Raw genomic sequence first — 27,099 nt, forward strand, 5'->3', positions numbered from 1 at the left:
AGAGAGGAGAGAGAGAGAGAGAGAGGAGAGGAGAGGAGAGAGGAGAGGAGAGAGGAGAGAGGAGAGAGGAGAGAGAGAGAGAGAGAGAGAGAGAGAGAGAGAGAGAGAGAGAGAGAGAGAGAGAGAAAGGCAGGCAGTCAGCTTCCCCCAGCCCTGTTTTGTTTTCTCTAATTGGTCCTGGGGGAGGCGAGGGAATTGGACAGAGGCTGGGCCAGGCGAGCTGGGCTGCCTTTAATTGGCTCCTTTTTTTAACTGGAGGGGAATCAAACAGGAGAGCGAGCGACAACGGGTGGGAGAGCGAGAGACCGAACGAGGAGACGCGAGGAGGAGGGAGGAGGAAGGGAGGGAGGGAGGCGGGAGGAGAGCGGAATGAAAACCTCGGAGGGGCGAAAAAGCAGCACAGCAAAGCCCAAGTTGCTGAGCGAGCGGAGAGCTCCCGCGACCCGGAGCCGAGCGGCCGCCGCGCCCAGGAGCCCGGCCCGACCCCGCCCGCTCTGGGCCCCCGCAGGCCAAGGCCGCCGGGCGGGGGCGGGGACGACCAACTTGGGGTGCGGCGCAGCCCCGCTCTCCGGAGAGCTCGGAGCCCGGGAGCGCCACGGCCGCGGCCAGACGGCGGGAGAGGAGCGAGGCGAGCGGAGGCGGCTAGCGGCGCCCGCGCCGCAGCCCCGGCCTGGGGGAGAGCGCTAATATTTTTCAAAAGACTCAAACTTTCCTCCTTTCCCCGTTTTCTGGGGCCCCTCTTGCCTGGAATTGCTCTCCAGATTCCCGCGGGGCGCCGGGCTGCTATTCCTCCCCCGGGTTTCTCGGCGACTCGGCTAACTTCACGGACCCGGGGACGCGCGGCGCTCGTCCCTCGGCCGAACCCAGCCCGCGCTGCTCCCCGGATCAGGAGGGCCGGACCCGGGGCTCCTTCGCCGCCGCGAGTGCGTTCAGCCCGGCCCCCTGAGTGGGGCCGCTGAGCCCACGGCAGCGGCCGCAGGACTGGAAACAGCGGATTAACTCGAGCGGAGCCCCGGCCTCCCCGACTCCGCTCCGCTGAGGGGCGGCCCCAGTGCGGGGAAACGACAAGTTTGTCAGTCGTCCGTGGCCTGTTGGATCGAAGCGCCGCCGCCGCCGCCGAGAGGTCCCCGGCGCCCAGCATCCCGCGCGGACAGCCGTGGGGACCCGCGGCGCTCGGCGGCCGGGCTCCTCGGGTCGGGGCGCTGGCTGCTGTGCCGGGCGCGCGGAGGCACCCGGGGCTGGGCCAGCGCCCCCTGCGTCCCCACGCGGTCTGCGACCCCGCCGGAGGAGAAACCCGGGTCTCCGCTACCTCCGCCTCTTCAATCTCCTGGTCTTCGTCGCCACTCTCTCTGTCACCTCTCAGGGAAAGGGGGGGACATAGGGGCGACGCGGGGCCCCGGCGAATGCGCCCCCCGCCGCCTCTCGGGCTGCGCCGCCTCGCGGGGATGAAGCACCGGCCGTGAAGATGGAGGTGACCTGCCTTCTACTTCTGGCGTTGATCCCCTTCCACTGCCGGGGACAAGGAGTCTACGGTAAGAGCCCGCGTCCCGCTCCACCTTGGCTTAGCCCCGCGCGGAAACTTTGCAAGAGGCGCAAAGTGCGCGCTGCCGGGGTTTGGTGGAGACCTCGACTCGGACTCTGGAGTGGATGCCCGCGTCCCCGCCCTTTCCAGGGCGCGAGGAGACCGAGCTAGCTGCTTCGGAACACAGGGGCTGGTCGTAGGGTCTGGTGTGAAGCCGGGATGTCAGGGGGAGGTACCCACTTTCCCACACCCTGCTAGAGGCGGGAATGATTAGGAACCCTTGAGAGCACCCGGTCGGCTCGGGAGACCCGGACAGACCCAGCCCGGGACTGGTGCAGCGACTTGCACCGAAAGCTCGTCCTGGCTCGGCCTCCGGAGTGGAAGCCAAGCGATGCATGAGCCGGAGTTGCCGCGCGGCTTGCGGGTGAGCCGGCTGTCAGCACCGCGGTCGGGCGGCGGGCTCGCCTTCCCCGCTGTTGCTTCGGCTTCGCTTCTTCTATTCACGGCTTGACAGCCTGATCAGGATACCGACATTCCCTGGCTCCGGCGCCTACGACCCCGGCATCCCTTTTCGGACCTTCCCTGAACCAGTTCTTCCCGTCTCCGGTTCCTAGCTACAAACATCAGCCCCACCTTCCTTCTTCCTGCGCGCACACACAGACACATTCAGCCACCATCCCCAGAAAACGCAAACACGGCACGCACCCACCGGGATACGTGTCCAAACTCTGCCTCCTGCCACGCAGCCTTGCTCCTGCGTCCGCACGTCTCGCTCTGGTTTCCAAGGGAGACTCTGGTTACCCCTTCCCCCTTCCATCCTGTGGGTTTTCCCAGGGAAGGCCCCCGGGGCAGGCATCATCCATTCAGTCACCTGGCTCAGCCTCCCGCAGTGCCTTAACCCCACAGCACTGAAAGTCATTCTCAGGGGCCCAGTGGCCGTTACTTTGCTTTCTCTTGACTGCGGGATGGCTTGTCCAGGTCCCTTTTTAGTGATGTGTGGCTGGGGCGGGCAGGATTCTCTCTCTCCTTTTCTGTTGGGTGGAGGGACTAATGATTCCTCTTTTAGATCCAGGGGAGTCTGACCTGTTCTTTGTGGGGTGGTATAGGCACTGACTACTGGCTGCCAGCCTCAGGTGCTGAGGCTAAAGCACCCTGGAGGGTGCCTGGCCATCTGCTTGTGCCTGGCAAGAGGAAGGGGTGTCCTGAAGGGTGTCTGGGAGGTGACATGCTCCTGGCCCTACCCAGCTAGCTGGCTTGGGCTTAATTCTCTGGTAAGACTAGCCCAGGCATCTGGCCAAACTCTGCTTCTTAATTAGTTTGTGTGTGTCTTACTGCATGGCCCCTCACAGAGGCCAGCAAAGGCAGGAAAGAATGCAGCAGGGACTGGGAGAGGCTGGGTTTGGGGGAGGAGGCCACGGGGCAGGTCCTGGAGGCCTTGGCCTCTCCAGGGCAGATGAGGATGCCAGTAGACTGGGGTTTCTCTTTCTTCTTTCTCCCCAAGTCTTCTTTCTCCCCAAGTCAAGGTACCTAAGAGAGGTGCTGCTGAGGTCTTTGCCTTCTCAACACAGCCTTGGGGCTGGGGAGGGTGATGGAGAGCCCTTCCTGCATGCTGCTGTCCTCCACCCTACCCTCCTTCCCTGTGCCATTGCGTGCATTTGGCAAGATCCATTCCTGGTCATGCCTGTCCTCTATCCCCTCCAGCTTCTCTAACCTTCTCTAGGCTGCTTGGGGCTCATCTTCAGGAGGTTCCTCTGTTCCTAGTCTAGTAAACCCAGCAATGAGAGTGGGATTTGGAGTCAGGGGCAGTGGTCTCTGTGGACCCTCATTTCAGAGTACTCTAGGGCCAGGATTCAGCCATAGGCTTATATATTACCCTTTTCTCTCTGTGTTTTCTCCCCTCCCTTCTGTGCCTAGGTCCCAGTTGCTCTCACTCAGAGCCAATCAAAGTGGGCTGGGTGTGCTGGGCCCAAGGGCGACATGGGTGACCAAGGCATGGGTGACATGCCACTTTTCCTTTGAGAGCTTGGCTTCAGGCAGTGTTGAGGCCTCAGGGGAATTGCTGGGTTTAAAAGTCTTTATTGAGGTGGATGAAGGCGGGAGAAGATTTAGGAGGAGGAGGAGGATGACAGGAGGTCGCTGAGTTCCTTGTGATGCTAGAAACTTTGGCCAGATTCAGCAGAAGGCAGGATCTCTGTAGGACCAGGACTGGCTTAAGAAGTAGGTCAAAGATCTGGGACTAGTTCTTCTGGCCCCCTCCCCAGCAGTCTTTCTGTACCCCCAAAGCAGAATAAACAGCATGAGAGTGAAGGCGGCACATAGGGACCAGGGATGGCCACTCCAGCCTGGCATTGCATCCAGCACCCAGCATAGTCCCCGTCACAACAGCAGGAGCTCGGCAGGTATTTGTTGAATGAAGAAAGGGCCATAGTTGGGGGCAGGCTGGAAATTCTTTCTCCATGAGAAGTCTCTCTAGGACTTGGTTTCCAGCAGGACAGTGGGGCATTGTTTAAGGGTCTCTGCTCAGGGCGAGTCACAGAGTCCCAGCCTGCAGCCCTAGAAGAGAGAAGAGGCTAGAAGCCTAGTATTGCCCTGGCACGGGGGAGGGAGGCAGCAGGTCTAATTCAAGACATAGGAGAAAAATGTGTATCCTGAGGAGGGATCCCCTGCCCCTGCCCCTGCCCCTCTACCCCCAGGCCTGTGTGGATAAGGGAGGGGCTGAACAGAGGGGAGGAAGACGAGCAGGCAGTGGAGGGCAAACCTGACGGCATTTGGCCTAGACTGTATCTCTGTGAGGCTGGTAGGAGGTCGGTGCCTAGAACCCTATGTCCTGCCTCCCACTGAGGTCCACCACCTGCCCTAGGATCCATGGTCTGCAATAGGGTTGGGGAGGCGGCACTCTCAGTTTGGCCAGGTGGCTTTGTTCTTCTTTAGGGCACAGATGCTACAACAGCCAAGTGCTGGACCAGATGGTCCATTTGGAGCTGGTTCTCCCTCCCTCCCTCGCCTCCCAATCTCCTGGCCCAGTTTGTTGTCCTCTGGGGTGGATCCTGTAATCTGTTTTCTGGCAAGCCAGGGGGCTGGGCTGGCCCCAGTGGCCTAGTTCTGGGGCAAAGGCAGTAGCCAAGTGATGGAAGAGGAATATCTTGCATGCGGATAGCGTCCGGGAATACCCCGCCTTCTGTCCTGGCTTCTCCTCCTCTCATAGCAGTTGGACCACAGGTCGGTGGGATTCCTCTCCCTTATAAAAACATAACAAACCCCTGAATTATTTAATATGCAGAAGTGGGAATTGACATTATCCTTAAGACAGGTTGTTTGCAACTTACTGGTGGAAGTCAAAATATTTCACCAAAGGTGTCATCAGAAACTACTATCCTATGCTAATTTTTGTAGGAACATGAAGACAGATGTTGAATAATTTGACAAGAGCAACATAGCTTACAGAATTATCACCAAATCCGTTTTTTTCCCTCCTCTGGGGAGTACGGAGAAGGAATTTCAGGAAGTGAGTGTCCCAGTGTCGTCTCCTGGGTGTTGATCTGGGTGTGGGTACTTGAGGTTTTTCACTGGAGTTCCTATCCCATGCCTTAAAACTTTGGTTCCCTGGGGCTAACAGAGGCTTGGGGTTCTCTTGATGTCCTCAAGAAGCTCTGTGCTTCTGTTATTTCTTTCTTCTCACTTACAGAAATTGCACAAGCGAGGGAGAGCACCTTGTGTCCACAAATCCAAGCTGCTTTGTTTGCTTTGCTGGCGTTACCTCCCCACCCCAAGTTGATTTTGGCCCCTTAGCCAGCCTGAGGGCTCCCCAGACCCTTGGTGTCAGGCTGGAGAGCCCCCGCCTTAGGGTCAAGATTCTCATGACGTCCCGTCCTACATTACAGGCTGAAATCTGTGCTTCATGGTTGGGCGGGGACTCTAGGTCAGGGGAGGAGGTCGGTTAGAGGGGATTTTGTTAGCAAGAAAGCATCCTTGAGGGGGTGGCCAGGGGATAGCTGAGAGCTACTTGGCTTGGCCTGGCTGTGAGCTGCTGGGGCCAAGGTGGTAAAGCCTCATTTAGAGCCTGGTATATTAGCTCTGCTTTGCTGGAACATGGAGGGACAGGCTTGGGGGGGGAAGTGGGGTGGAATCTGTAGGCAGAATGGAGGGAGCTAATCACAGCCGCCAAGGCCCGGCAAATGAATGATGCAGGAAATCAATACCTGGGGGCGGGAGTGGAAATCCGGGCAGTGGTAGCAGCCCCAGCTTCTCCCAGCTGCCCAGGAGGCATGGGGGAGGGCCTGGGAGGATTGAGACAGAGGCAGGAATGTGGAAGACACCCCCACCCCAAATGCCACTGTCCCCGTGTCCCTGCCACTCCCCCACCACCCCTCACTTTCATCTCATGGCTGGGCTCATGGAAGGTGAACTAGGAGATGACCCACCCGGTGAAGACAGAGGACCTAGGAGATGGAGTCTTCGGCTCTCACTCCTGGAAGAGCCCTGCCTTACCTCCCACCTCTGGACACCTGAGCCTCACACTGTCCCAGGTCCCTGGTGTGTGTGTAACTGCCTAGGGGCCCTGCCCTGTGCGGCTGCTGCTGCCGTTCCAGATGTGGCCAGCAGGGGGAGGGCTTGGCCGCCACATTGCTTCTTGCCTTTCCTGGGCTCCCGTGGGCCTCACCCTATCTAAGGGATGAGTTATGCTCATTCCTCAACCTGGGACTGAAAAGGGCTCCTTAGGGCCTTCTGGAATTCCAAGCCTCCCTCCAGATCCCACGTACCCACCCCCGTGTCCCTAGGCACCTGCCCATGGCCAAAGCCACACTTGCTGTGATCTCAGATGAATCAGGTTTTCCCTAGGCCCCAGCTGGATGCTGGGGCTCAGCTTAGCCTAGTGGGCTCTTGCTCTGGTAAGGCTGTGGCAGGGGGAATGGAGGTGCTTGTGCCCATGCAGAAACGCCTCTGTATAAACCTGGCACATGGCCTCTCTTCTGCATCTTCTCCCCATGGTCAGAAGACCCTGCTTTGCAAGCATACATCTGCTGCTAGAATGCTGATACAGGAGGCAAGAGCAAGGCTTAGCTCAAAGGAATGAATATTTTTGTTTTTCAACAATGAAATCTCATTTTTCCTCAAGTCTATGAATAACACCATGAGTAACTGCTGTGAGTAACATAGTGCTCTTTGCAAAACAATCAAGGAATACATAAAAGTATAAAGAAAGAAAGCAAACCTCACTTGATAACCCACCATTCCTTTGGTCATGGTTTTTTCAGGCATCCTTTTGTGTGAGGGGGAATGAACCTTTTAGGGAGGATTGTTGGTTAGAACAACAATCCCTTATAAGTGTGTAAGTGCCACATGACTTACCAGGCATTTTCATGCCTCTGCAGCCTTTGCTTCCATGACATTCTGAGAGGTCAGCACAGGGGGTACTATTGTCTCCATTGAACACATGAGAATACTGAGGTTCCAAGAGTTTTAGTGACCTGCTCAACATTGCACAGCTGGTAAGAAGTAGCGCTAACACTCAGTCCCACTGGATCGTCTGATTTGCAGGGAAGGAAAGCAGTGTGGTGTTCCTTTCACTCATCATTCATTAGATGTTTACTGAGCCTCTAACTTGAGCAAGAACCAGTTTTGGGCATTGGCAGGGCTACTGAGATGAATAAGATGGAAGGTGAAGGGGAATCACATGAAAGATGGGGGAAGATTTTGATAAATGTCATGTAACAAGGGCAGATAAAAGGTTGTGAGAATTTGAAGGGTGAAGTAATTGCTTCCAAGGCCTTGTAGAAAAGGGAGCATTTGAACTGGCCTTGACAAATAGAAGTAAGGATTGAGAGGGGCATTCCTGGTGGAGGGCAGATTGTGGCAAACGCCTGGAAGCTAAGGAACCCAAGTGTGTGAGGAGTTCGTGAGCTGTTCAGTTGTGCTGGAGCATGAGCTGAAAGGGAATTGGGGCTGTTAGGGCTGGAACAGTAAAGGAATTTTTTTTTTTTTTTTTTTGAGATGGAGTCTCACTCTGACTCCGAGGCTAGAGTGCAGTGCCACGATCTCGGCTCACTGCAACCTCTGCTTCCCAGATTCAAGCAATTCTCCTGCCTCAGCCTCCTGAGTAGCTGGGACTACAGGCACACTCTACCACACCCAGCTAATTTTTGTATTTTTAGTAGAGATGGGATTTCACTGTGTTAGCCAGGATGGTCTCGATCTCCTGACCTCGTGATCTGCCCGCCTTGGCCTCCCAAAGTGCTGGGATTACAGGTATGAGCCACTGCACTGGTCCAGGAATAATAATAAACATTGCTAACATTGACTGTCCAACCTGCGGTCATGAGTATGCTTTATCTTCAGTCTCATCACAACTCCTTGAGAAAGTCATTTATCAGTCCCTTGTCCAAGTGGCAGACCTGGACTTGAACCCAGAACTGCTCATTGCAAAGCTGTAAGGAGGATGTCAAACAGGGGAGCTGGGTTGATGCAAGCCATATTATGGGCTAGTAGCCATGCCGCTATGTGTGGGAAGAGGCCATGCTGGACAGACTGTCAGGCGCCTTTGCAGTTGTCCAGGGGAGTCATAGGGAGCTTTGTGGGCATGTGCAGTAGGTGTGTTCCAGGCAGAGGAATAGCCACTGCAAAGGCCCTGGAGTAGGAACCTGCCTGGCCTGTTGGAGCAACAGTGAGGAGTCCAGTGTGGCTGGAGCAGCATGAGCCAGGGGGAGGGGAGTAGAAGGTGGGGCCAGAGAGTTAGTAGGTCCAATTGTTTGGAGCCTTGAAAGCTATGAAAAGACTCTGGATTTTGTTCTGCATGAGATAGGAGACCATGGCAGGGTTTTGGGCAGAGAAGAGACATGAACTGACACCTTTTTAATAGAACCGTTCTGGCTGCCATGTAGAGAATAGATGGTAGGGGTTTGAGGATGGAGGAAGGGAACCAGTTAGAGGCTGTTGCAAAAGGCAAGACACAAGATTGTACCATCATTAAGCACTGAAAGTGTATGGAAAGAGTTCAGGCAAGGAATAGGAGCTGCAAACGGCTCTGAGATTTGGAGCTGGGAGACTTGGCACACAGTGATAACAGGTTGAACAAAAGCCACTGGAAGTCAGACAGGTTTGGGGAAATGAAGTAGTTAAGGGCCTCGACTTCTGCGTAAGAAACCTGGGTCTGAATCCCAGCTCTGCCCCACACCAGCTGCAAAAGCCCAAGAAGTTACATCTGCTTTCTAAGCTGTGGCTTCTCCGCTTGTCAGATGGAGATCATCGTACTCACTGTGTGTTCGTGATGAGATGGTGCCTAAGAAGCTCTGAGCACAGTGCCTGGCACGTCGCAAGGCCTCGGTAAATAGTTTTAGTGACAATGTGAGTGGAGTTTTGAACTTCATGGGATTCTGGTGCTGGAACGTCTGGGGGGGATATTGACAAATCGGATGGACATGAGCACTGAGCTCAGGACAGAGATCAACTCAGGAGAGGTAGATTTGCACATCTGGATTTATGTCTGCAGAAGCATGTGGGTTGAAACCATGAGGTGGAATAAAATTGCCAGGGATTAGAGAGTAGAGAGAAGGGATTGGGCTGAGGCCAGAGCCCTGGGGAGCACCAATGTTTAGGGGGCAGGAGGAGGCCTGAGAGGGGACGTGGACCGGAAAGTCTGTGGCAGAGTCTGTGAGAGGAGGAGGTGCAATGAGAAAGGGCCACCGGGGAACTGGGGAGCTTGGGGCAGCTGCAGCACAGAGTGGGGATCCTCAAACTTTCCTGTGCACAAATCTCCCCTGGGATCTTGTGGAAATGCAGATTCTCATTCAGCGGGGCTGGGGCTGGGGCAGGGCTGAGATTCTGTGTGAATCTGGGTGGTGCCGATGCTGCTAGACTGGGGATTGCGTTACGCATAATGAGGGCTTCAAGTAAGAAGACTGGACGCAGGTTGGAGGGCCAGGTGGGCAGCCTACTGCCTCTGAGGGTCCTTGCCCAGTGGCCTCGCCTCTCTGAGCCTCAGTTTCCCCATGTGAAGGCTGATTCAGGCACACTTACCTCTTGGGATTACAGAGAAGCCCAGGAGTGATAGCACTTTGTAAACGCGAAGGTGAACCATGAGGACTCTGCTTCACCAGCGCAGAGGGGGTGGCAGGCAGATGGCAGGGAGCTCCGGGCGTGGGTGGCATGTTGCAACAGGAGGTATAGGCTGCGCTTTTGAGAAATGTGGAAGGCCAGGGAGGCTGCAATAGCAGCTCCCCTTCCCCAAACCCAGCCTTTTGCCTGTGAAAGGCTGGAGCTGCAGGGGTGGGTGACCTTGGTGGCTGGGTGGTGGCTTGAGCAGGCTCGAGGGCACTGCTTGGCTGGCTTTGAAGATTCCACCCCAGGCTCTTCTTGGTTCCTTTCCAGTCCCAGAAACTCAGCCGAGATACGTTAATTATCTGGAGGACTGGAAGCTGTGTAGAGAAGTGGGTCTCAGCCCTGGCGCATGTCAGAACCACCTGGAGAGCTTTTTCAACAACAGATGCCCAGCCCCACCCCGGGCCTCCTGAATCAGAAACCCTGCAGGTGGCATCAAGGCATCTGTGGTTGTGAGAGCTGTTTAGATGATTCTTAGGCACAGCTGGTATAGACAGTGTGTCTGAAAAAGCCAGGCCAAAACAGATGTCTTCTTCCCTTGGACTTTCTGAGGGCATTTCCTGGTTTTCCAGGTCACTGCCCAAGCCTAGTTTCAACCAAGTTCATCTGAACCTGGAGTCTTAGGAAAAAAAAAATCCACTGATTATTTTCTAACCTGTGAGCAGGGAGACTTTCTAGTTTAATGGTGCTGACTGGAAGGTCCAGGCCAAGAGTCTGGGAGACTGGCTCCTCTTCTGGCTTCTAACCAAGGGACTTCCAGTCCCAAACCTAGAGAGATGAAGGAGTCTCCTTCAGAAACACAGTTTTCTTTGATTTTTAATAGGTAAATTATGGTACCTTTTTGAAATGTGGCCCTTTTGTTTATTCTCTTTCCTGTTCGGTTAAGAATAAAGTGAGGCCAGGTGCTGTGGCTCACACTTGTAATCCCAGCACATTGGGAGGCTGAGATGGGAGGATCACTTGAACCCAGGAGGTCCAGACCAGCCTGGGCAACATAGTGAGACTCTGTCTCTATTACAAAAAAGAAGAATGAAAATTTCAGAGCTGGAGAACAAAGTAGCAATTCAATGTAAAACCAGCAAAATGTATTTTATTTGAGACAGGGTCTCACTCTGTCTTGCAGGGTGGAGTACAGTGGTGTGATCATAGCTCACTGCAGCCTCGATCTCCTGGGCTTGGGCAATCCTCCCACCTCAGCCTCATGAGAAACTGGGACTACGGGTATGCACCACCGTGCCCGGCTAATTTTTTTTTTAAGTAGAGATGGAGATCTCACTATGTTGCCCAGGCTGCAAAGGTTGGGAACCCTGCCTTTTAACATTTTGCCTCAAGGTCACCAAAAGGCTGATGGGGCTCAGCCATCATGACACAGTCCAGGAAGGAAGACAGCGGGAACCTTTACAAGGCAGGCCTGTCCGCTGAGTCTGCTGTCTTTAAGGAGCTTTCCCAGAAACACCCTACAGTGGCTTCTGCTTACATCTTACTGGCCATTCTTAGCTTCAAGGGAGGCTGAGAAATAGGGTTTTTTTAGATGGGCACATTCCCATCTGAAAAAATATCTGTATTCTGTTAGAAAGAAAGGGAAGTGGCTATTGTGTGGGTAATGAGCAGTCTTTGCCACAAACACCCATTTTAGGGGCAGTTGGTGTTTCTTGAATGAGAGGGGATTTAGATAAATGTGAATGACTGCTCTCCTCCTCACTCACCCCACTCTGCCAGCCTATCCTCACCTCGCCCCACTCTGCCAGCCTAGCTCAGGTAGGGGTGGGGGGCGGGGGGTCCTGGCTGCTCTGAAGATGCCCAGAAGACCTGAGAGAAGACAGAGACCCAGAGGAGGGAGGTGGCTTGCTTGGGTCACTCAGACATTCAAGTGAGAGTGCCACCAGCTTCCCGTCTGCCAGCGAGCCAGACACTGTCTGTTCACACGTCCATGGGATTGTTGATTTCTACCGGTTGGTACCTCTCTACTAGCAGGTGTCTCCTTTCAGTCCCAACAGCAGAAGAGCTCTGTGGTTCCAGAAAAAGCAGCCTCCTGATTTCTGGGAACAGAAACGGCTGGGCTGTGTGAGAGGCTCTGGTCCGGAGGTGATCTAACTCATCTTTCTGCCTCTCAGCAGGCCCACACCCGCATGAGACCAAGCAGCCCCACTGCTGTTTGCTCAGTGTCTCTGGTCCTTCATTTTGGGAAGTTCTTCCCATTGACCTTATTTCAACTTGCTGTAACAATTTATCAGAAAGAAAGATTCAGGAACCGAGACCTCTGAGTTGAGCTTGAGTAACTCCTTGGCCCTGAGACTCTCCCCAAGTGATTCTCTCTTTTTTTTTTTAATGTTTTGAGACAGAGTCTCACTCTTTTGCCTAGGCTGGAGTACAGTGGCACCATCTCAGCTTACTGCAATCTCTGTCTCCTGGGTTCAAGTGCCTCAGCTTTTGAGTAGTTGGGATTACAGGCGTGTGCCACTACACCCAGTTAACTTTTTGTATTTTTGTAGAGATGAGATTTTGCCATGTTGCCCAGGCTGGCCTCGAACTCCTGATCTCAAGCAATATGCCTGCCTCGGCCTCCCAAAGTGCTCAGATTACAGGTGTGAGCCACTGTGCCCGGCTGCCAAGTGATTCTTTAGAAACTCGTGATGAAGGCATTTCCCCCATCTCTGAGAGGGATTGGACGGATAGAGATGGGGAAATGAATTGAATTTCAGTGGCCTCATCTACTTGGGTTTGATTCCAGTGTTCCAGTAAAATGCAGAGGTCCTTGAGGAGGCCAGGTTACCTTCTGGCAAGATACATAAAGCCCACAAGGCAAGCTGAAGTTCTGTGCCGTGGCAAGACCTGAATTCACTTTTCTTTCTGGAATAAGACCACAGGGTAGACACAGAGAAGGCCATGAGGAAGGGCACAAGGGTATGGCAAGGAGTCAGCTTAGCTGCCAGCCAGTGGCCTTCGATGACCCAAAAACAGATCTTCCAGATTGATTGCAGGAAGAAACTGAGACCACAGAAGGCAAGTGGCTTGTCAAGGGCACACAGCAATTAGGTGCCAAGGCTGAAGTTAAAAGCCATGTCAAAGGACTTTCTACAGCTGGATCTTTCTCATTCTCTTGTGTCACCTCTCAGGCTTAGGAGAATCCAGGACATGTCTGCATGGCGTTTATAAGCTCATTGTGTGCCCACATCTCTATAATCCTTCCCCCTCCCCTGTGAACCTCATTTCTTATTCTCAGACCTCATTGTATCCAGACTACAGAAGCTGGGGCTCATTCTGGGTCTAGATCTCTAGTTAGATGTTAAGAGGCCCTTATCGGAAATGTCGGGGCACCCCCCACCCTTGTGGATGGGAAGGTGAGCCTACTTGGTAGTGTGAACTGGAGGTTGCTGCCAGTCTCCACCGGGTCCAACATCTTGTCACACTGCCTACAAGTTCCACTTTAGAGTTATTAACAAGTTAGCTGGCAGACGCACTGCCACTGTTTCCAGAAGGTTACTTTGGGAATACCCAGCAGCCCTAAGCCTTCTCCCCATGGCACAGGTTGGTTGATCAGATGAGTTGGATCTTGAGCCATGAGATTCAGGCAAGGAGGTTTCCAGGAGAGGGATGGGTGGAGGAAGAGGATGATGGTGGGGTATTTGATATGTGTGTAGAGGGGTCATTAGGCAATATGTGGACTCTGTGTTGTGGCCACGTGAGATATTTCATAGTGGACACCATGGACAGTCAAAACACACTTGGACTCATAGTCTTAGTTTGGGTTCCCCCAGAAGTAGACTCTGAGATAAGGAGCTGAATGCTGTAATTATGTGGGAGGTAACTCTAGGAAACTCTGGGAGAGGAATGGGGAAGCGAGACAGGGAAGCAAAGGAAGCCAATGAAAGATGCCTTATCAAGTCAGTTACATCGGTGTCCCGTGGGGGAACTCTGGTACACTGTGAAGCACATACTTCAGAGTTTTCCCACCATGGGGTAAGGGAACTGGGGCATGTATACACCCACCCTGTATCCGTCATTGGATGAGGCTGCTTCTGGGGGTGTTAATTCCCGGTACTCCTAAACCACTGCACACACAGGCAGCGCAAGCTCTAGTGGCCAGAGATGGCCCTCAGGCAGAGAGATGCCTGCAGGCATTGGCAATTGGGAGTTGGCTGGTGGTGCACTGAAGTGTTTAGGAAAGGGGGTGCAGGTGGGGCAGCAACAGTCTGTATTACATCTTGCCTTAGCCATGGTCTTGCTTTTTCAGAGCCAGCCTGCTGTGTGGAGCTCTTTGTTTTTAGATCTCATGTTCTGGGCTGCATGTACAAGCTTCCATTCCAGGCTGAAAACTCTTCCCCTGTAGCCACCAGACCTGTGCACTGCTCACTTGCTTCCTTGGATTTTGTGGTCAGAATCCAAGTGTGTCGATTTCTCCAAGACTCTCCTGATATAATTCAGGCTCTCCCTGAAGGATGCCTTATACCTGCGGAGGACGGGGTTGAGCATCACTAAGGACACACCCAGAACCTACAGGGTCCTTTGGGCATTGCCATAAGAGGCACCATGTTCTCCATCCCGCTGAATTTAAAACCAACATAGAGGTGGGAACAGTCTAGCCTAGAAGACCACTCCTTCTCCCTGTAGACAGGATTCTGGGTGAAACAATTGTTAGGGGTCAGAGAGTAGTAAGGTCGACTGCATTCTGTCTACTTCCCTGCCCAGGAGCCAAGCCATGGGCTATGACCAGAGTGGCCTGCACCCCTGAATATACCTGAGCCTCATGAGTCTGGCTCAGAGCAGCACTTCCACCCTGTTGTATATTTATCTCTTCTCTAATAACTGGGACCTGAGATTAATTAATTCAATATTTATTGAACCCTGCTATGTGCCAGACTCTGTTCTAGGTGCTGAGGATACAGCAGAGAGCAGGAAAGAGATGATCTAGAATCACAGACTCATAGAGTGACAGAGCCGGGGTGAATCTTAGGGAAAATCTAATCATTTGTCAGGAGAGAAATCTGAAGCCCAGAGAAAGCAAGAGAAGTTCTCAGGCCACACAGCAGAGAGGGTGCTCAGCCTGGAATCATGGAAGGTCAGACGTAATGGGCTTAGAGGTTGCCTGTTTCCACCTGCTCAGTTTTTGTTGTTGTTGTTTTTGTTTGTTTGTTTTTTGAGGCGGAGTCTGTCTCTGTCACCCAGGCTGAAGTGCAATGGCATGATCTTGGCTCACTGCAATCTCCGCCTCTTGGGTTCAAGGGATTCTCCCTCCTCAACCTCCCGAGTAACCGGGATTACAGGCACCCGCCGCCACACCCAGCTAATTCTGTATTTCTAGTAGAGACAGGGTTTCACCATGTTGGCCAGGCTCCCAAAGTGCTAGGATTACAGGCGTGAGCCACTGCGCCCAGCCTACCTGCTCAGTTTTTAGAGGCAGAAACCAATGGTCAGAGGTGAAGGGTCTCACCAAGCTGGTGGCCCTGCTGTATCTGCAAGTGAATACTCTCTTCTCTTCCACATCCATCTCCCAAGCCAGATCTAGATTCTCATTTCCTGAGGGGTGTGTATATGTGATGTGGGCAAGGGCAGTAGGCAGGGGACATGAGTACTTTTTTTTGATCAAGCCATGCACCTCCTTTACTGTGCCTGCTGGCAAAGTGGCCTCAAGTGATACTAGGAAGAGCTTGCTATTGAGGGATGCCCTGATATGCTCAAAGCACTGACACCCTTGTCTGATTCACTCCCTCCTTTCTGGGGACTTCAGGGAGCAGGGGCTGCAAAGTCTGGCTGGGGTAAGGGTGGGCTTCATCCCCCCATTGTCCCCTCCCTGTCTTCTGTTGGAGATCAGCGCGTATGAGTATCTGTGTATGGGGGCCACTGGTATGAGATAAACTTCTCTCACTGGGTATGTCAACAGAAGCTGTAATATATTCCTCCGGTTCTTTCTGCCTCATGCAAGTGCACATTATTTGTATTTTTTGTGCATGTAATATACAATGGCATGTGTGTGCTGTGGGTGTGTATATGTGTGACGATGTTGCACAAAGAACATGTATGTATGTGCAGGGAACTATGTATATGTGTGGTAGGGGGGCCTGCAGACCTCTTTGGGGGCTTCTCTGGGTCTGCTTTTATCTCACTGCCCTCCAGATGGCCTTTGCCTTGGTTGCAAGGCAGGGGGTGGGCACAGGCATCCAGCATCCCAGGTCATCAGTCAGGGACTTATGTCCAGCCTGGGTATGACCTCACCACCCTTCCCAGGAGACCTGAAGTGGGGAGCAGGGGTGGGCCGAAGCTGGCCTGGAGCTCCTGGCTAATTTTCCTGGCCTCGATCGATCTAGCAGCTTCTCCTGAGTCTATTAGCAGTCCGCAAGTGAAAATATCCCCCATCGCTAGCGCTGACCTGAGACAGGGAGGAATCCATAGCAATTTGTTCAAACAGAGGAAAGCGTTTCCCTCTGATTTGTATTCCAATTTATTCCAGGCAGGAAGGGGGTCAGGGTAGGAGGGCAAACCCAGGCACTGCCAGAGCTAGCCCCAGACCCGTGCCCTTTAACCCCCCATGCCAGCCTGGGTGGCAGCTGGACCTGCCCAGGGTTCCTGGGGGCGGGGGGCTGAGGAGGAAGGGTGGACCCCAGTAGGGGACAGGGAGGGAGGTCCGCCAGCCTTCCCAGCAGGCCCTGCTTGGCTGGAGAGCTCAGTTGTGGATTTGGTTTTCACAAAACACAAAGCCGCCTGCTCGGAGCCTCTCTCCCGGGCACTGGGGCCTGCGCCAGGTGTGCGCTCACCCGCTGCACCCGTGCCAGATTGGGGGCTGGGCTGGGTGTGTGGAGACAGTGGCCCCAGCTGGGCTGAGTGGCAGGGGGCTGCTGAGGCCCAGAGGGGAGCTGGCACCTTTGAAAAGTGCTGGTGCAGCATGGAGAGCTCCAGCATGGCCTTCCGATCCAGTGCTCATGCTTCTCAGCCTGAACAAACTGGGGCTCTCTGGTGTCCTAACCAGGGACTCTTTTGAGCACCTACACTAGTTACAATTCTGGCTGTATTAAGTCCATGCTGTTTGCCGGGCACTGGACTAGTGCTGCTGCGTGTCTAGTGCTTGCAGGGTCTGGTCTTCATCTGCCTCAGTTTCCTCACTGGTGTTTCTCCCACCCTCTGTATACCTCGGTCACCTCCTTCATGCATCTCTGCTCAACCCTTCTCACTTCCTCTTGGGAGGTGCTTCTCCCTTCTAAGGGTAACCCTAGTGGCTAAGGGTCTCAGGGCTGATGCCTCTGAGAAAGCTGGCTTCCTTTCTCCCAGATTGCTTCCTTTGGCCCTACCTTGCCTTCCCCGTCAGGGTGGAGGCCTCCACAGAGTGCCATGGCAGCTGGAGAGGAGGATTCTGGGAAGGGTCGGGCAAGTGGTCCCGCACAGCTCACCTTCTGTCCCCACCTTTGCCTTCCCTGGTGTGTTAGCGCCCCCCGGGGAGGGGAGTAACCAGAGAAGTTCTTCACACTGAGGTGTCAGCAACTAGCAGCTCTGAGGTCAGCTGTCGCACATGACTTGCCAGGCTCCATGACACCATCGAGATCTAATTTCAGAATCAAGTAACTAAGTATAACGAAGTCGATGAATAACCATCTCTCGTCCAGGTAGGGAGGCAGTGTGGCCTGAAGGATAAGACCAGAGGCTTCTGAAACAGACCTGGGGTGGAGGTCTGCTCGGCCGCTCACTAGCCATGTGATCGTGGGCAGGTGTTGCACTGTGCCTCAGTTACCCCATGCACAAGACAGGACTAATACTGGTACCTTCCTCAGAGGGCTGTGATAAAGGGGAAATGAGGAATGCGTGGGAAGCCATGTGCCTGGCATGTGGGAGTCAATGACCGCCGCTGTTCGGAGGAGGGTTTGCTAAGTGAGTGATTCCACCGCTGAGGCCAGGCTCAGGAAGCTGCCGCTGTCACTGGCTGAGGCACAGAGGCTGCCACAAGGGAGGCGGCATGGGAGGCTCTGTGTACAGGCACGTGACACAATATTGGGACAGAGAGGGAACAAGACTGAGACCCTGGCCCAGGAGGAAGGGTAGAAGAATTCCAGTCCTCCTTCCATTTTCTGTTTGGGGAAGTTTATAGCAAGAATCTTCCCTTTTAGCTACTGTACAGGGCTGGGAGACAGGTGTTTTGTACCAGTCCTTTACTGCCACCCACCCACTGTCCATTTCAGACCCCATTTTCCTCCCAGGGGGCAGCCTCCCTCCTCCCACATCCACAGCCCTCAGCTGTCTCCTGATAGGGGCTTTGCTGTCCCTGGCTGTGATTGAATTCTGGTCCACTTGTCCTTCTCCATCCCCAAGTCCTTCTTTTTTCTCCCCCAACCTACTCAATTTCAAGTCATTTACAAGTTGTTCAGAGGCTCAGCATTATAATCAGATCCTATGGAGCCTGCCACTTATGTGGTTTCCAAAATTTTAGCCATAAAAGGAGAGGAAACCCTTCAGTGATGGAGAAAAAATGAGAGACTACTTAAGCAGGAGGGCAGGTATTGCGTTTCCCGATTTATAAATATACCTGATGCTAAATAAAATATGTTCCTAAACTTTATGTTTCCTGAATTGATGCTTGAAAAAAAAGATTGTTCATCCCTTTAAGGGATTTAATGTGCTTTTGCTCCCAGGGGTGCTCGCCTTTTGAAAAGGATACAGAAAGAGAATAAACAAGTGACTATTTAATATGCAGGGTGTTGATTTGATGAGTGTTATGAACGCACAAAGCAGGGAAAGGGATTGAGTGTGATGGAGGTGAGGGCAGGCGGGCTGTCTTAAAGAGGGAGGCTAGGGACGGCCTCTCAGAAGAGAGCTGAAGGAAGGGATGGAACAGGCTCAGGAAAGCTGGGGAAGAGCAATCCAAGCATTGGGGAGGGGGTGGGGCTGTAAGTGCAAAGGCCCTGAGGTGGGAGAGGGCCAGGCCTGCTTGAAGACTGACAAAGAGGGCAATGTGGCTGGAGTGGGGAGGGCGGTAGAACGGGAAGTGGGGCCGGGAGCAGATGGCAGAGGGCATGGCAGGCTGTTGAAAACACATTGGCTTTGACTCCAAGTGGGATGGAAGTCATGGCAGGGAGAGCAGAGGAGAAATGGGATCCTCTGCCTGCTCGTGGAGAACAGGCTACAGCAGGCAAGGGAGGAAGCAGGGAAGACCTATCAGGAGGCTGCTGTCATAATCCAGGCAGGCCTCGGTAGTGGGGGCTAAGACTAGGGTGGCATCGCAGGGGGGCAGATTCCCGACTGGTTCTGAAGGTCAAGCCAGCAGAGCTTGCTGGTGAATTGGGTGTGGGGTGTGGGAGGGGGAGAGAGGTCATGGATGACTCCCAGATTTCTGGCTGATACTTGGTTAACGGGAGACAACGTGTTCCCACTAATACAGGTGTAGGGGGGTGAGGAGTGGCTCCCAACCCTTGAGGGTACTGGGGGGCAGTGAAAGTTGGCTGCTGGAGGTCAGTGGATGGAGGGGCCATAAAGCTAATGAGGTCCCCTTTACATTTCTGCTCCCTGGTTCTTTAACCTCAGAGCTAATTTTCCTGTGGTCTCCTGGGCTGAGGCCAAGGCCTGGCCTGGAGGAATCAGGTAACTCCATATGTAGAGATGGCTTTAAGGGTTACTAGAAGTTGGGGTGCAGCACTCTATCTCCCCCTGCAGCTGGGTGGGGTGTTTTCCATGAGCCAGAGCTCTACCCAGGGACCCACAGTGACTCGAGGTCAGGGGGGTCAGAGTCTGCCTGGCTGTGGGAGAACCCCCAGCAATGCTGTCCTTCCCTTCCTTTCTGTGCTACTATGGCCAAGGCCCCACCAGCTCTCATGCTGCAAGATTGATTTGTTTTCATTGCTGTTATTGTTATTATTATCCACTTAAACAACTTCATAGGAAAAAAAGAAGCCCAGTGACTATCAACCATTAACCATTCATTCTAAACTCCCTGCCCACACCTGTCAATATATTTTTACATAGCGGTAAACAGTGGTCCGTTCTGCTTTCTCGGCTGACTTTATCTCCTACACACGTCTCCTGCTATTGACTGAGCCCTCAGACCTGTCACTTTAATGGCCGCAGGGCACCCCCTGCATCGATGTGCTGGAGTTCGGGTCACCGTTTCTCTGCTGCTGAGCGTTTGGGTAGGAGCCAGTTTCCCTTTCTTTTAAATAGCTCTGCCATGAATATCCTTATGTGAATTACTTTTTCCTTTTAAATTATTTCCTTGGGGCCTATTCCCCAAAGTGAGATTGCCTAATAGGTCATAGGATAGGAGCAGTTTTATGGTTCTCATTTCGCACTGCCGGGTTGTGTGACAGAAAGTTTGAGCTGGTGTTGTGCACAGCCCGGCCACAATGGATTTTATCATTTTAATTTACTTTCACTGGTTTAATAGGTGCATTATGGCCTGCTTTTTAACTTCCAATTTGCACCTCCTGAAGTCATACTTGGGTCGCTTGGCACCTAATAATAATAAGGCCTGATCTATGCAGAACTTTACAGTTTACATGATACTTTCTTAAATGTCATCTCACTTAATAAGACACTGTGAGCCTAATGTTATTGGCCTCTGTTTTATATGGAGAAATGGGGGCTTAGGCAAGTTAAGTGCTGGAGTGGAGCCTCTAACTAGTTCTTGCAGGTTTGGTTGCTTCTCTTCTCTTCTCTTCTCTTCTCTCTTCTCTTCTCTTCTCTTCTCTTCTCTTCTCTTCTCTTCTCTTCTCTTCTCTTCTCTTCTCTTCTCTTTTTTCTGTTGAGACGGAGTTTCACTCTTTTTGCCGGGGCTGGAGTGCAATGGTGCAATCTCAGCTCACTGTGACCTCCGCCTCCTGGCTTCAAGCAATGCTCCTGCCTCAGCCTCCCGAGTAGCTGGGATTACAGGCGCAAGCCACCACACCCAGCTAATTTTGTATTTTTAGTAGAGTTGGGGTTTCACCATGTTGGCCAGGCTGGTCTTGAACTCCTGACCTCCAGTAATCTACCAGCCTTGGCCTCCCAAAGTGCTGAGATTACAGGTATGAGCCATCATGCCTGGCCAGGTTTGGTTGCTTTTCTATTGCACTATGTGGAAAGGACTCCCTGCCACCTATCTCTGTCCATTCTTATGTGAGGGCTCAGGGTCCCCAGATGCCCACTGCAGCCCAAATCCAGTGCCTTAGCCTCATTTTCTCCCTTTGGCCCCTATATCCGGGCCTATGCCAGAACCCCACGCTGAGCCTGCTTGAGGGCTGGGGTTTAGCCCTGTGGGCCTTGGAGAGAGCCATGTTCCATCCCTTTGCCTCACTGGGCTTTTTGATTGGGTGGTGCTTTGGGGACTTCTTGCTTTAGCAAAGCCACTGCCATCCCCACATCCTGGCCCAGGCTCTGCCTTCTGGGTTGGAGGCCTGGATCTGGCAGTGTGTCTCCAGTCCTACCCTGGTGGTCCCCTATCCCTAGTGACTGTGCTGCAGACTCCTAGAGACCGGGGGCTGTCAGGCTCCACTCTGGAATAGGAGGACCTTCTCAGAGCAGACACTCTGAAGCATGAGTCTAGTTTTATTTCAGCCCCTTCCAACTGTACTTCTAGCGTATCTACTAGGCAGCACGCACTGTGCACAGGGCATTCCATTATCAGTGGGTTTCACACTCACAATAGGGAGCCCTGTTATGTCCATTTTATAGTTAGGAAGCTGAGGCTCTAGACTAGACGGGTAAATGATTTGCCTCAAGTCACCCAGAAATTACTGTTTCCGTGGGCTTGGTTCAATAGGTATGCTTTGACAGGTGCAGGCTTGGTTAGATCTAGACCCTAGGCTGCTGCCAGGGACCGGTGCCAAGTGAATCACAGTGATGGGGTCTCCAAGACCAGCAGAGCTTGGTGGGGCTAGAACTTTCCTTTCTGGGATCCAGGAAAGGAAATTTTACATGAGTAACCATGAGTAACCCTGCTTCCATGGGTCCCACATCCCTGGGCCAGGAAGGCTCAGACGTTGGGATCCTAGGAGTCATTCTCTGCCCTGATGGCTGGAAGCCGCTCTTTTCCACTGTCATCTTACATATTCTCACGGGGAGAGCTTTTCCTCCCAGTGATTACTACTTTCAGCCCACCTTAATGTTCTGATCTCTCAGGATTACAAACTCCTGGTAATCCTCCAAAGTAGACCTCATTCAGTTTCATTTTTTCTTGCAAGACTTTGGAATAGGTTCCCAGAGCATCCTGGGCCATATTATTAAATGGAAATGGAACTGAAATTTATTAAGTACCTGCTAACTACAAGTCATTGTGTGATGTATCCAATAGGCATTTTCTCATTGAATCCTCACGACAACCCAAAAGTTATCTCCACTGAAGCCTGAAACGTAGTATTATTCCCATTTTGCAGATGAAGAAACTGAGGCTAAAGGAGGTTAAACAACTTTCCCAAGGTCACTTGGACACTGAGTAAAAGGCAGAGCGCTCCTCCCTACCCCTCATCCTATGCCGTTGAGCAGCCCTCTCAGATTTGCATTTAAAGCCTCTGATCAAGCGTTGCCCAACTCGTCCTGCCTTTACTGATTGGAGATGACCTATGTCCCCTCATCATTAATGGTTTTTTGTTGTTGTGTTTTTGCTTTTTTGAGATGGAGTCTCTCTCTGTCGCCCAGGCTGGAGTGCAATGGCGCGATCTCAGCCCACTGCAACCTCTGCCTCCCAGGTTCAAGTGATTCTTCTGCCTCAGCCTCCCAAGTAGCTGGGATTACAGGCACCCACCACCACACCCGGCTAATTTTTTGTATTTTTAGTAGAGATGAGGTTTCACCATGTTGGCCAGGCTTGTTTCGAACTCCTGACCTCAAGTGATCTGCCCGCCTCAGCCTCCCAAAGTGCTGGGATTACAGGCGTGAGCCACCGCGCCCGGCTATCATTAACAGTTTTATTTCTGGCATTCTGGGACCCACCAGGAGAAAGTCCCTTTATAGTTTTCATCAGGAGACCTAAGAGTCCTCATTAAAGGGCTTTGCTGGTGGCCTGTCCAGACACCCTCTAGTTCTATAAGTGGATGTACAGATTAGACTTCCACTGATAGACAGTGAAGATTCCATGAGCATCACCTGCCACTCTCCATACCTGTGTGCCTTCCAATGAGATCAGGATGTGGGCACAGTGGTGCTGAACATCCCCAGGGAATGGGACATAATGGACCGGCCAGCACTTACAGCAGAGGAGAGTTGTAAGGGCGCCAGCCTCTCCCAGAAGCTCCAGGCGCCACAGTGGCAGTGTCTGCAAATGGAACAAGGCCGTGCAAACTGTAGCAGGCTTGCATCTGACTATGAAAGCAGAGCTTGTTTTTGCACTCAATTGTGGTTGCAGGGTGGCGGCCTGCACACTGAAGCTTTCAGCTCTGGCTGGTTGCTGTATTCAGTGACAGCGCCCTTGTACCCAGAGGTCAGAGACACATGCACTCTGGTTAGGGAGAGATTTTTGCAGCCAAAGGGAAGGTTGGCTGAATATGGGTTTGGTTTTGATGAGCAAAAAAGGCCTTGTGTCGGGGAACAGGCTTTAATATGGTTTGCAGCAGGGAGAGGGCAGAGGTTCTTCGCCTAGAAAGGCTATGCCTCATTTGGCTCTGTGTCCCAGCGCTGAGGGCAGGAGATTTCACATAATAGGTGCTCAGAAAATGTTACAAAGCCAATTAATGAATCAATGGCAAATTAAAAGGTGATTGTGTGTGCCCTTTGAGGGACTGGGAGGACAGGGAGTGAGAGGGAGGATGGGAAGGGAATGGACTCAAACATGGGTCTAATGACTGGAGAGAGAATGACCAGAACTGGATGGGCCAAAAGTCTGTTGCTGCTTTCCCTCAAGATGCTCTGCATTAGGGCAAGGCTGGAGGAGATGGTGTGGGTGAGTTGGGGCTGTTTCAAGCCGGCTTTCCTAGCACAGAACTGGAGCCTCCTCCAGCCTCAGAACACCCCTGAGAAGTCACCTGGTCCACCCACGGCTGGTGGTGAACAGAGAACAGGCTCCAGCCAGCTCTGCAGAGAGCGGGACTGTGGTAAGGGCAGAGCAAACCCCGATGCAGTGAGCACAGAAGGGCAGGGTTAATTTTCCCCAGAGCCCACGCTCGATGGCTCACAGTCTGCAGAGAGGCTCGGAGCATCACCCCTGGCAGAAGGAGGCCCAGGTGGAGCAGGCCAGGCGCCTGCCCAGGAAAGCCTCCTCCCAGGCCCCCGGCCACCATTCTCTGAGCAGCTAATTAAAAGAGAAAAGCCTGTTAATATTTCAGCACTGTTAACTCCGCTAAATTATTAAGTGTCCATTTGCATTACATGCATAAAAGGATCAATAAACACGTGCGTTCCAGGGTCTGGGAGGGCGAGAGGTGTCACGGCGAGGGAGGGACGGTTTCTGAGGATGCTGCACGGCGTCGGTCCTACCAGGAACACGGAGACTCCGTCCTGAGCTGTGAGCCCTGCACTGGGCTAGGCACTTGGGAAGTGGAAATGCACGGAGGTTAGCATGAAAGACGGAGAGTCAGACAGGTTCCAGACCAATGGGGTGTCCTTGGGTAACTTATATAACCTTGCTGAACCTCAGCTTCCTCATCTGAAAAGTCCGAACCATAATAGGCTTGTTAGGAACAATAAATACGATAAAAGATATAAAGCACTCAATATATTGCTGGCAGAGTAAATGTCAATAAAGGGTAGCTATTGCAGTTAATGTTATATTATGGGGATGGGGGTGGGGTGAGGCCTGAGACAGCACTAGTCTCTAGTTCACTGCAATCCCTCCCTGCTCCCTCTCTGCCTCTCAGTAGGTCTTTATAGGCATCGTTCTTATTCAGCTTTTCTAGCTATTCGCTTTCCTAGTGCAGAGCCTGAGTGCCATAGCTCCCTGTTACCTCAGAATCAAGTTTAGCGCTTCATACTGATAAGGGCTTGTTGAATGACTATCTGATGGAAGCCAGGACCAGAACACGGATCACAGTTCTGTACCTCTCCATCCAGAACACTGAGTGATGCTTCTGGGAGGTGGCTGAGGTGGTGGCACTTGCTGTGTCATCTGTGGGCAGATAGAACCGACTCTGGGCAGGGAATTTTGCAGCCCCTCCTTCTCCTTTTGTTTCCTTGCCCCTCCCTCACCCTGCTGTTTGGTTGTTTCCCAGCCTGCAGACTCACTTCCCCTGAAGGAGCCAGAAGCAGGAAGAGGGCAACGGTCCTCTTCATTGATTATTGGCTGAGCTTTTGTTTTTTTGAGATAGGGGTCTTGCTCTGTTGCCCAGGCTGGAGTGCGGTAGTGCAATCGTGGCTCACTGCGGCCTCGATCTCCTGGGCTCAAGCAATCCTCCCTCTTAGCCAGGATTACAGGCATGTGGCACCACGCCCAGCTCATTTAAAAAATTTTTTTTTTGTAGAGACGGAGTCTTGCTATGATGCCCAGGCTGGTCTTGAACCCCTAGCTTCAGGCAATCCTCCTGCCTCAGCTTCCCAAAATGTTGGGATTACAACATGAGGCACTGCGCCCGGCCTGAAGGAACTTTTTTTTTCTTTTGTTTAGATGGAGTCTCACTCTTTTCACCCAGGCTGGAGTGCAGTGATATGATCTCAGCTCCCTGCAATCTCCACCACCTGAGCTCAAGCCATTCTTCCACCTTAGCCTCCCGAGTAACTGGGAACACAGATGTGTACCACCATGCTGGCTAAGTTTTTATATTTTTGGTAGTGATGGGGTTTCACCATGTTGCCCAGGCTGGTCTCGAACTCCTGAGCTCAAGCGATCCTCCTACCTTGGCCTCCCAAAGTGCTGGGATTACAGGCCTGAAGGTGCTTTTAATCAAGGTTTTTCATTTGTCTTGCTGTCTATCTTGTTTGGCCCTCACCCTAGTGTTGTATCCATGTGCATTTGGCAGCACCCCTACCTGTGGCTAGCAGCTGGGCATGGATTCTCTTATAGGGGATGGGGATCTTTGATGAAATTCCCCCATTCCAGTGAGAATTCTCTTTGGATCCTTAGTTGGCAGGTTGGAGTTTGTCTTAGTCTGACTCCCTGAGAGTTTGTGGCTCCCTCACTGGGCCTACTGGGTTCTGGAAGCCCCCACCCATACCTGTACACTTTGGGTGTATGCTTTCTGGGGAGGAAAAGAGTAAGCTGATAGGCCAGGAGCATTCTGCCTTGGCTGTGCTCATTAGGATGCTGCCCCAAGGGTGACGTGTCTCAGGCCACTTGGCTGTTCTCAACTAAGGGGTTGGGGAGGGGCGTGCTAACTCCTTAGCTGTCAGTTTTGTATTAAGTTTTTCTCCACTAGTTTTACAAAACATTGCTGTCTCTCAGGATGTTGAGGTGCTCTGCAAAGAAGGGGGTTTATGGCCAAATACATTTAGAAAGCACTGAGTGAAACCAAGTTACATGGATGTGTTTACTGCAGGACTTTTCAGAGCCTTTAATGCTATACTTTGTGTGCTAAGTCTTTCTCACAGAGAGCGAGAGAAAGAACACGCAGCGTCCTTACTTGACAGTGAAGATCGTCTGTGATGGACTGTCAGTGAACGCTCTGTGGCACACAGGTTGGGAGAGGCTGTTTTCCTTTTCCATGGGGTTTCGTTGATAGAAATCAGGAGAGTAAAATAGCAAAGTCTCATAGACCAGAGGCAAGGAAACATACTTGGTTCTGAAATCCTGTTCAGTTTTTTATCCACCAATATGGTATCAAGCAAAGATGATCAAATCCAGCCATGCCTCTGAAATTCCTGGGGACAGTGAACAGAGTCCCAAGTTAGCAGGTGGAAGGCCTGGGTTTGAGTCTTGGCTGTGCTGCTGTCTCAGCGAGTGACTTGGACGAGACATTTCCTCTTCCAGGCGTTGGTCTCCTTCTCTGCCAATGGGGCTAAATGCGACTTTCCCTTTCTGCTTCACAGAACTGAGGCAAGGAGCTTGGAAAGGTACAGTGGACCCCAGGAAGGTCCCAACCCTCATCATCTGTGACAGAGAAGGCAGGGTCCTCTCATGCAAAGGGCTTGAAGACTGCAGGGGATGTGCGTTCTTGAGAGGAGTGCAGGATCATTTATAGAATAATAATGCTGGCTGACGTTTTTAGATTGCATACTGTGTACCAGGCACTGTTTTAAACACTTTACATGAGTTTCCTTATTTATTCCTCACAACAACCCCATTTTGCAAATGAGAAAACTAAGGCTTAAGTAACTTGCACAGCCAAGTGCACTAGTACCATGAGAAGGGGGATACTCGGGGAAAGGCTCCAGTCCTTCCCACTTTCCAACCCCTCTGAAGCCCTGCACAGCCCTCAGCATGAATTTTGAACATATTCATGAAACACCCCTACCCGTTTAATGACTGCTTTGAGCATTTCCACCCCTGGGTTGCATGTGTAGGGGTGCACAGCAGCTGGTCCCCTTTCCCTATCTCTTGCTCCTATTTCATCATCTTGGGAGCTGTCATTTATGGAGAGAGCACATACTATTTGACCAGGTGTTTTACATATATTGCATTAACCCCTCATACCAGCCCTGGGAGAAGGCATTATTGTTCTTATTTTATA

At 52.4% G+C, this 27,099-nt stretch overlaps 1 protein-coding gene across 13 annotated transcripts in view; it reads left to right on the top strand.

Annotated features, from left to right (window-relative positions):
- Positions 1 to 399: 399 nt before the first annotated feature.
- Positions 400 to 27,099, top strand: part of MDGA1 (MAM domain containing glycosylphosphatidylinositol anchor 1) — a 64,167-nt gene continuing 37,467 nt past the window's right edge. For all 13 annotated transcript variants that reach the window (XR_012433822.1, XR_012433823.1, XR_012433824.1 and 10 more), the window contains exon 1: positions 400 to 1,532. Coding sequence is in view for 7 of the 13 variants with exons in the window: in XM_005553119.5 (XP_005553176.3) it covers positions 1,466 to 1,532 (67 nt within the window). In the remaining 6 variants the exon portion in view is untranslated. The remainder of the gene's footprint in view (positions 1,533 to 27,099) is intronic.

This window comes from Macaca fascicularis, chromosome 4 (genome assembly GCF_037993035.2).
Source record: "Macaca fascicularis isolate 582-1 chromosome 4, T2T-MFA8v1.1".
Classification (NCBI taxonomy): Eukaryota; Metazoa; Chordata; class Mammalia; order Primates; family Cercopithecidae; genus Macaca; species Macaca fascicularis.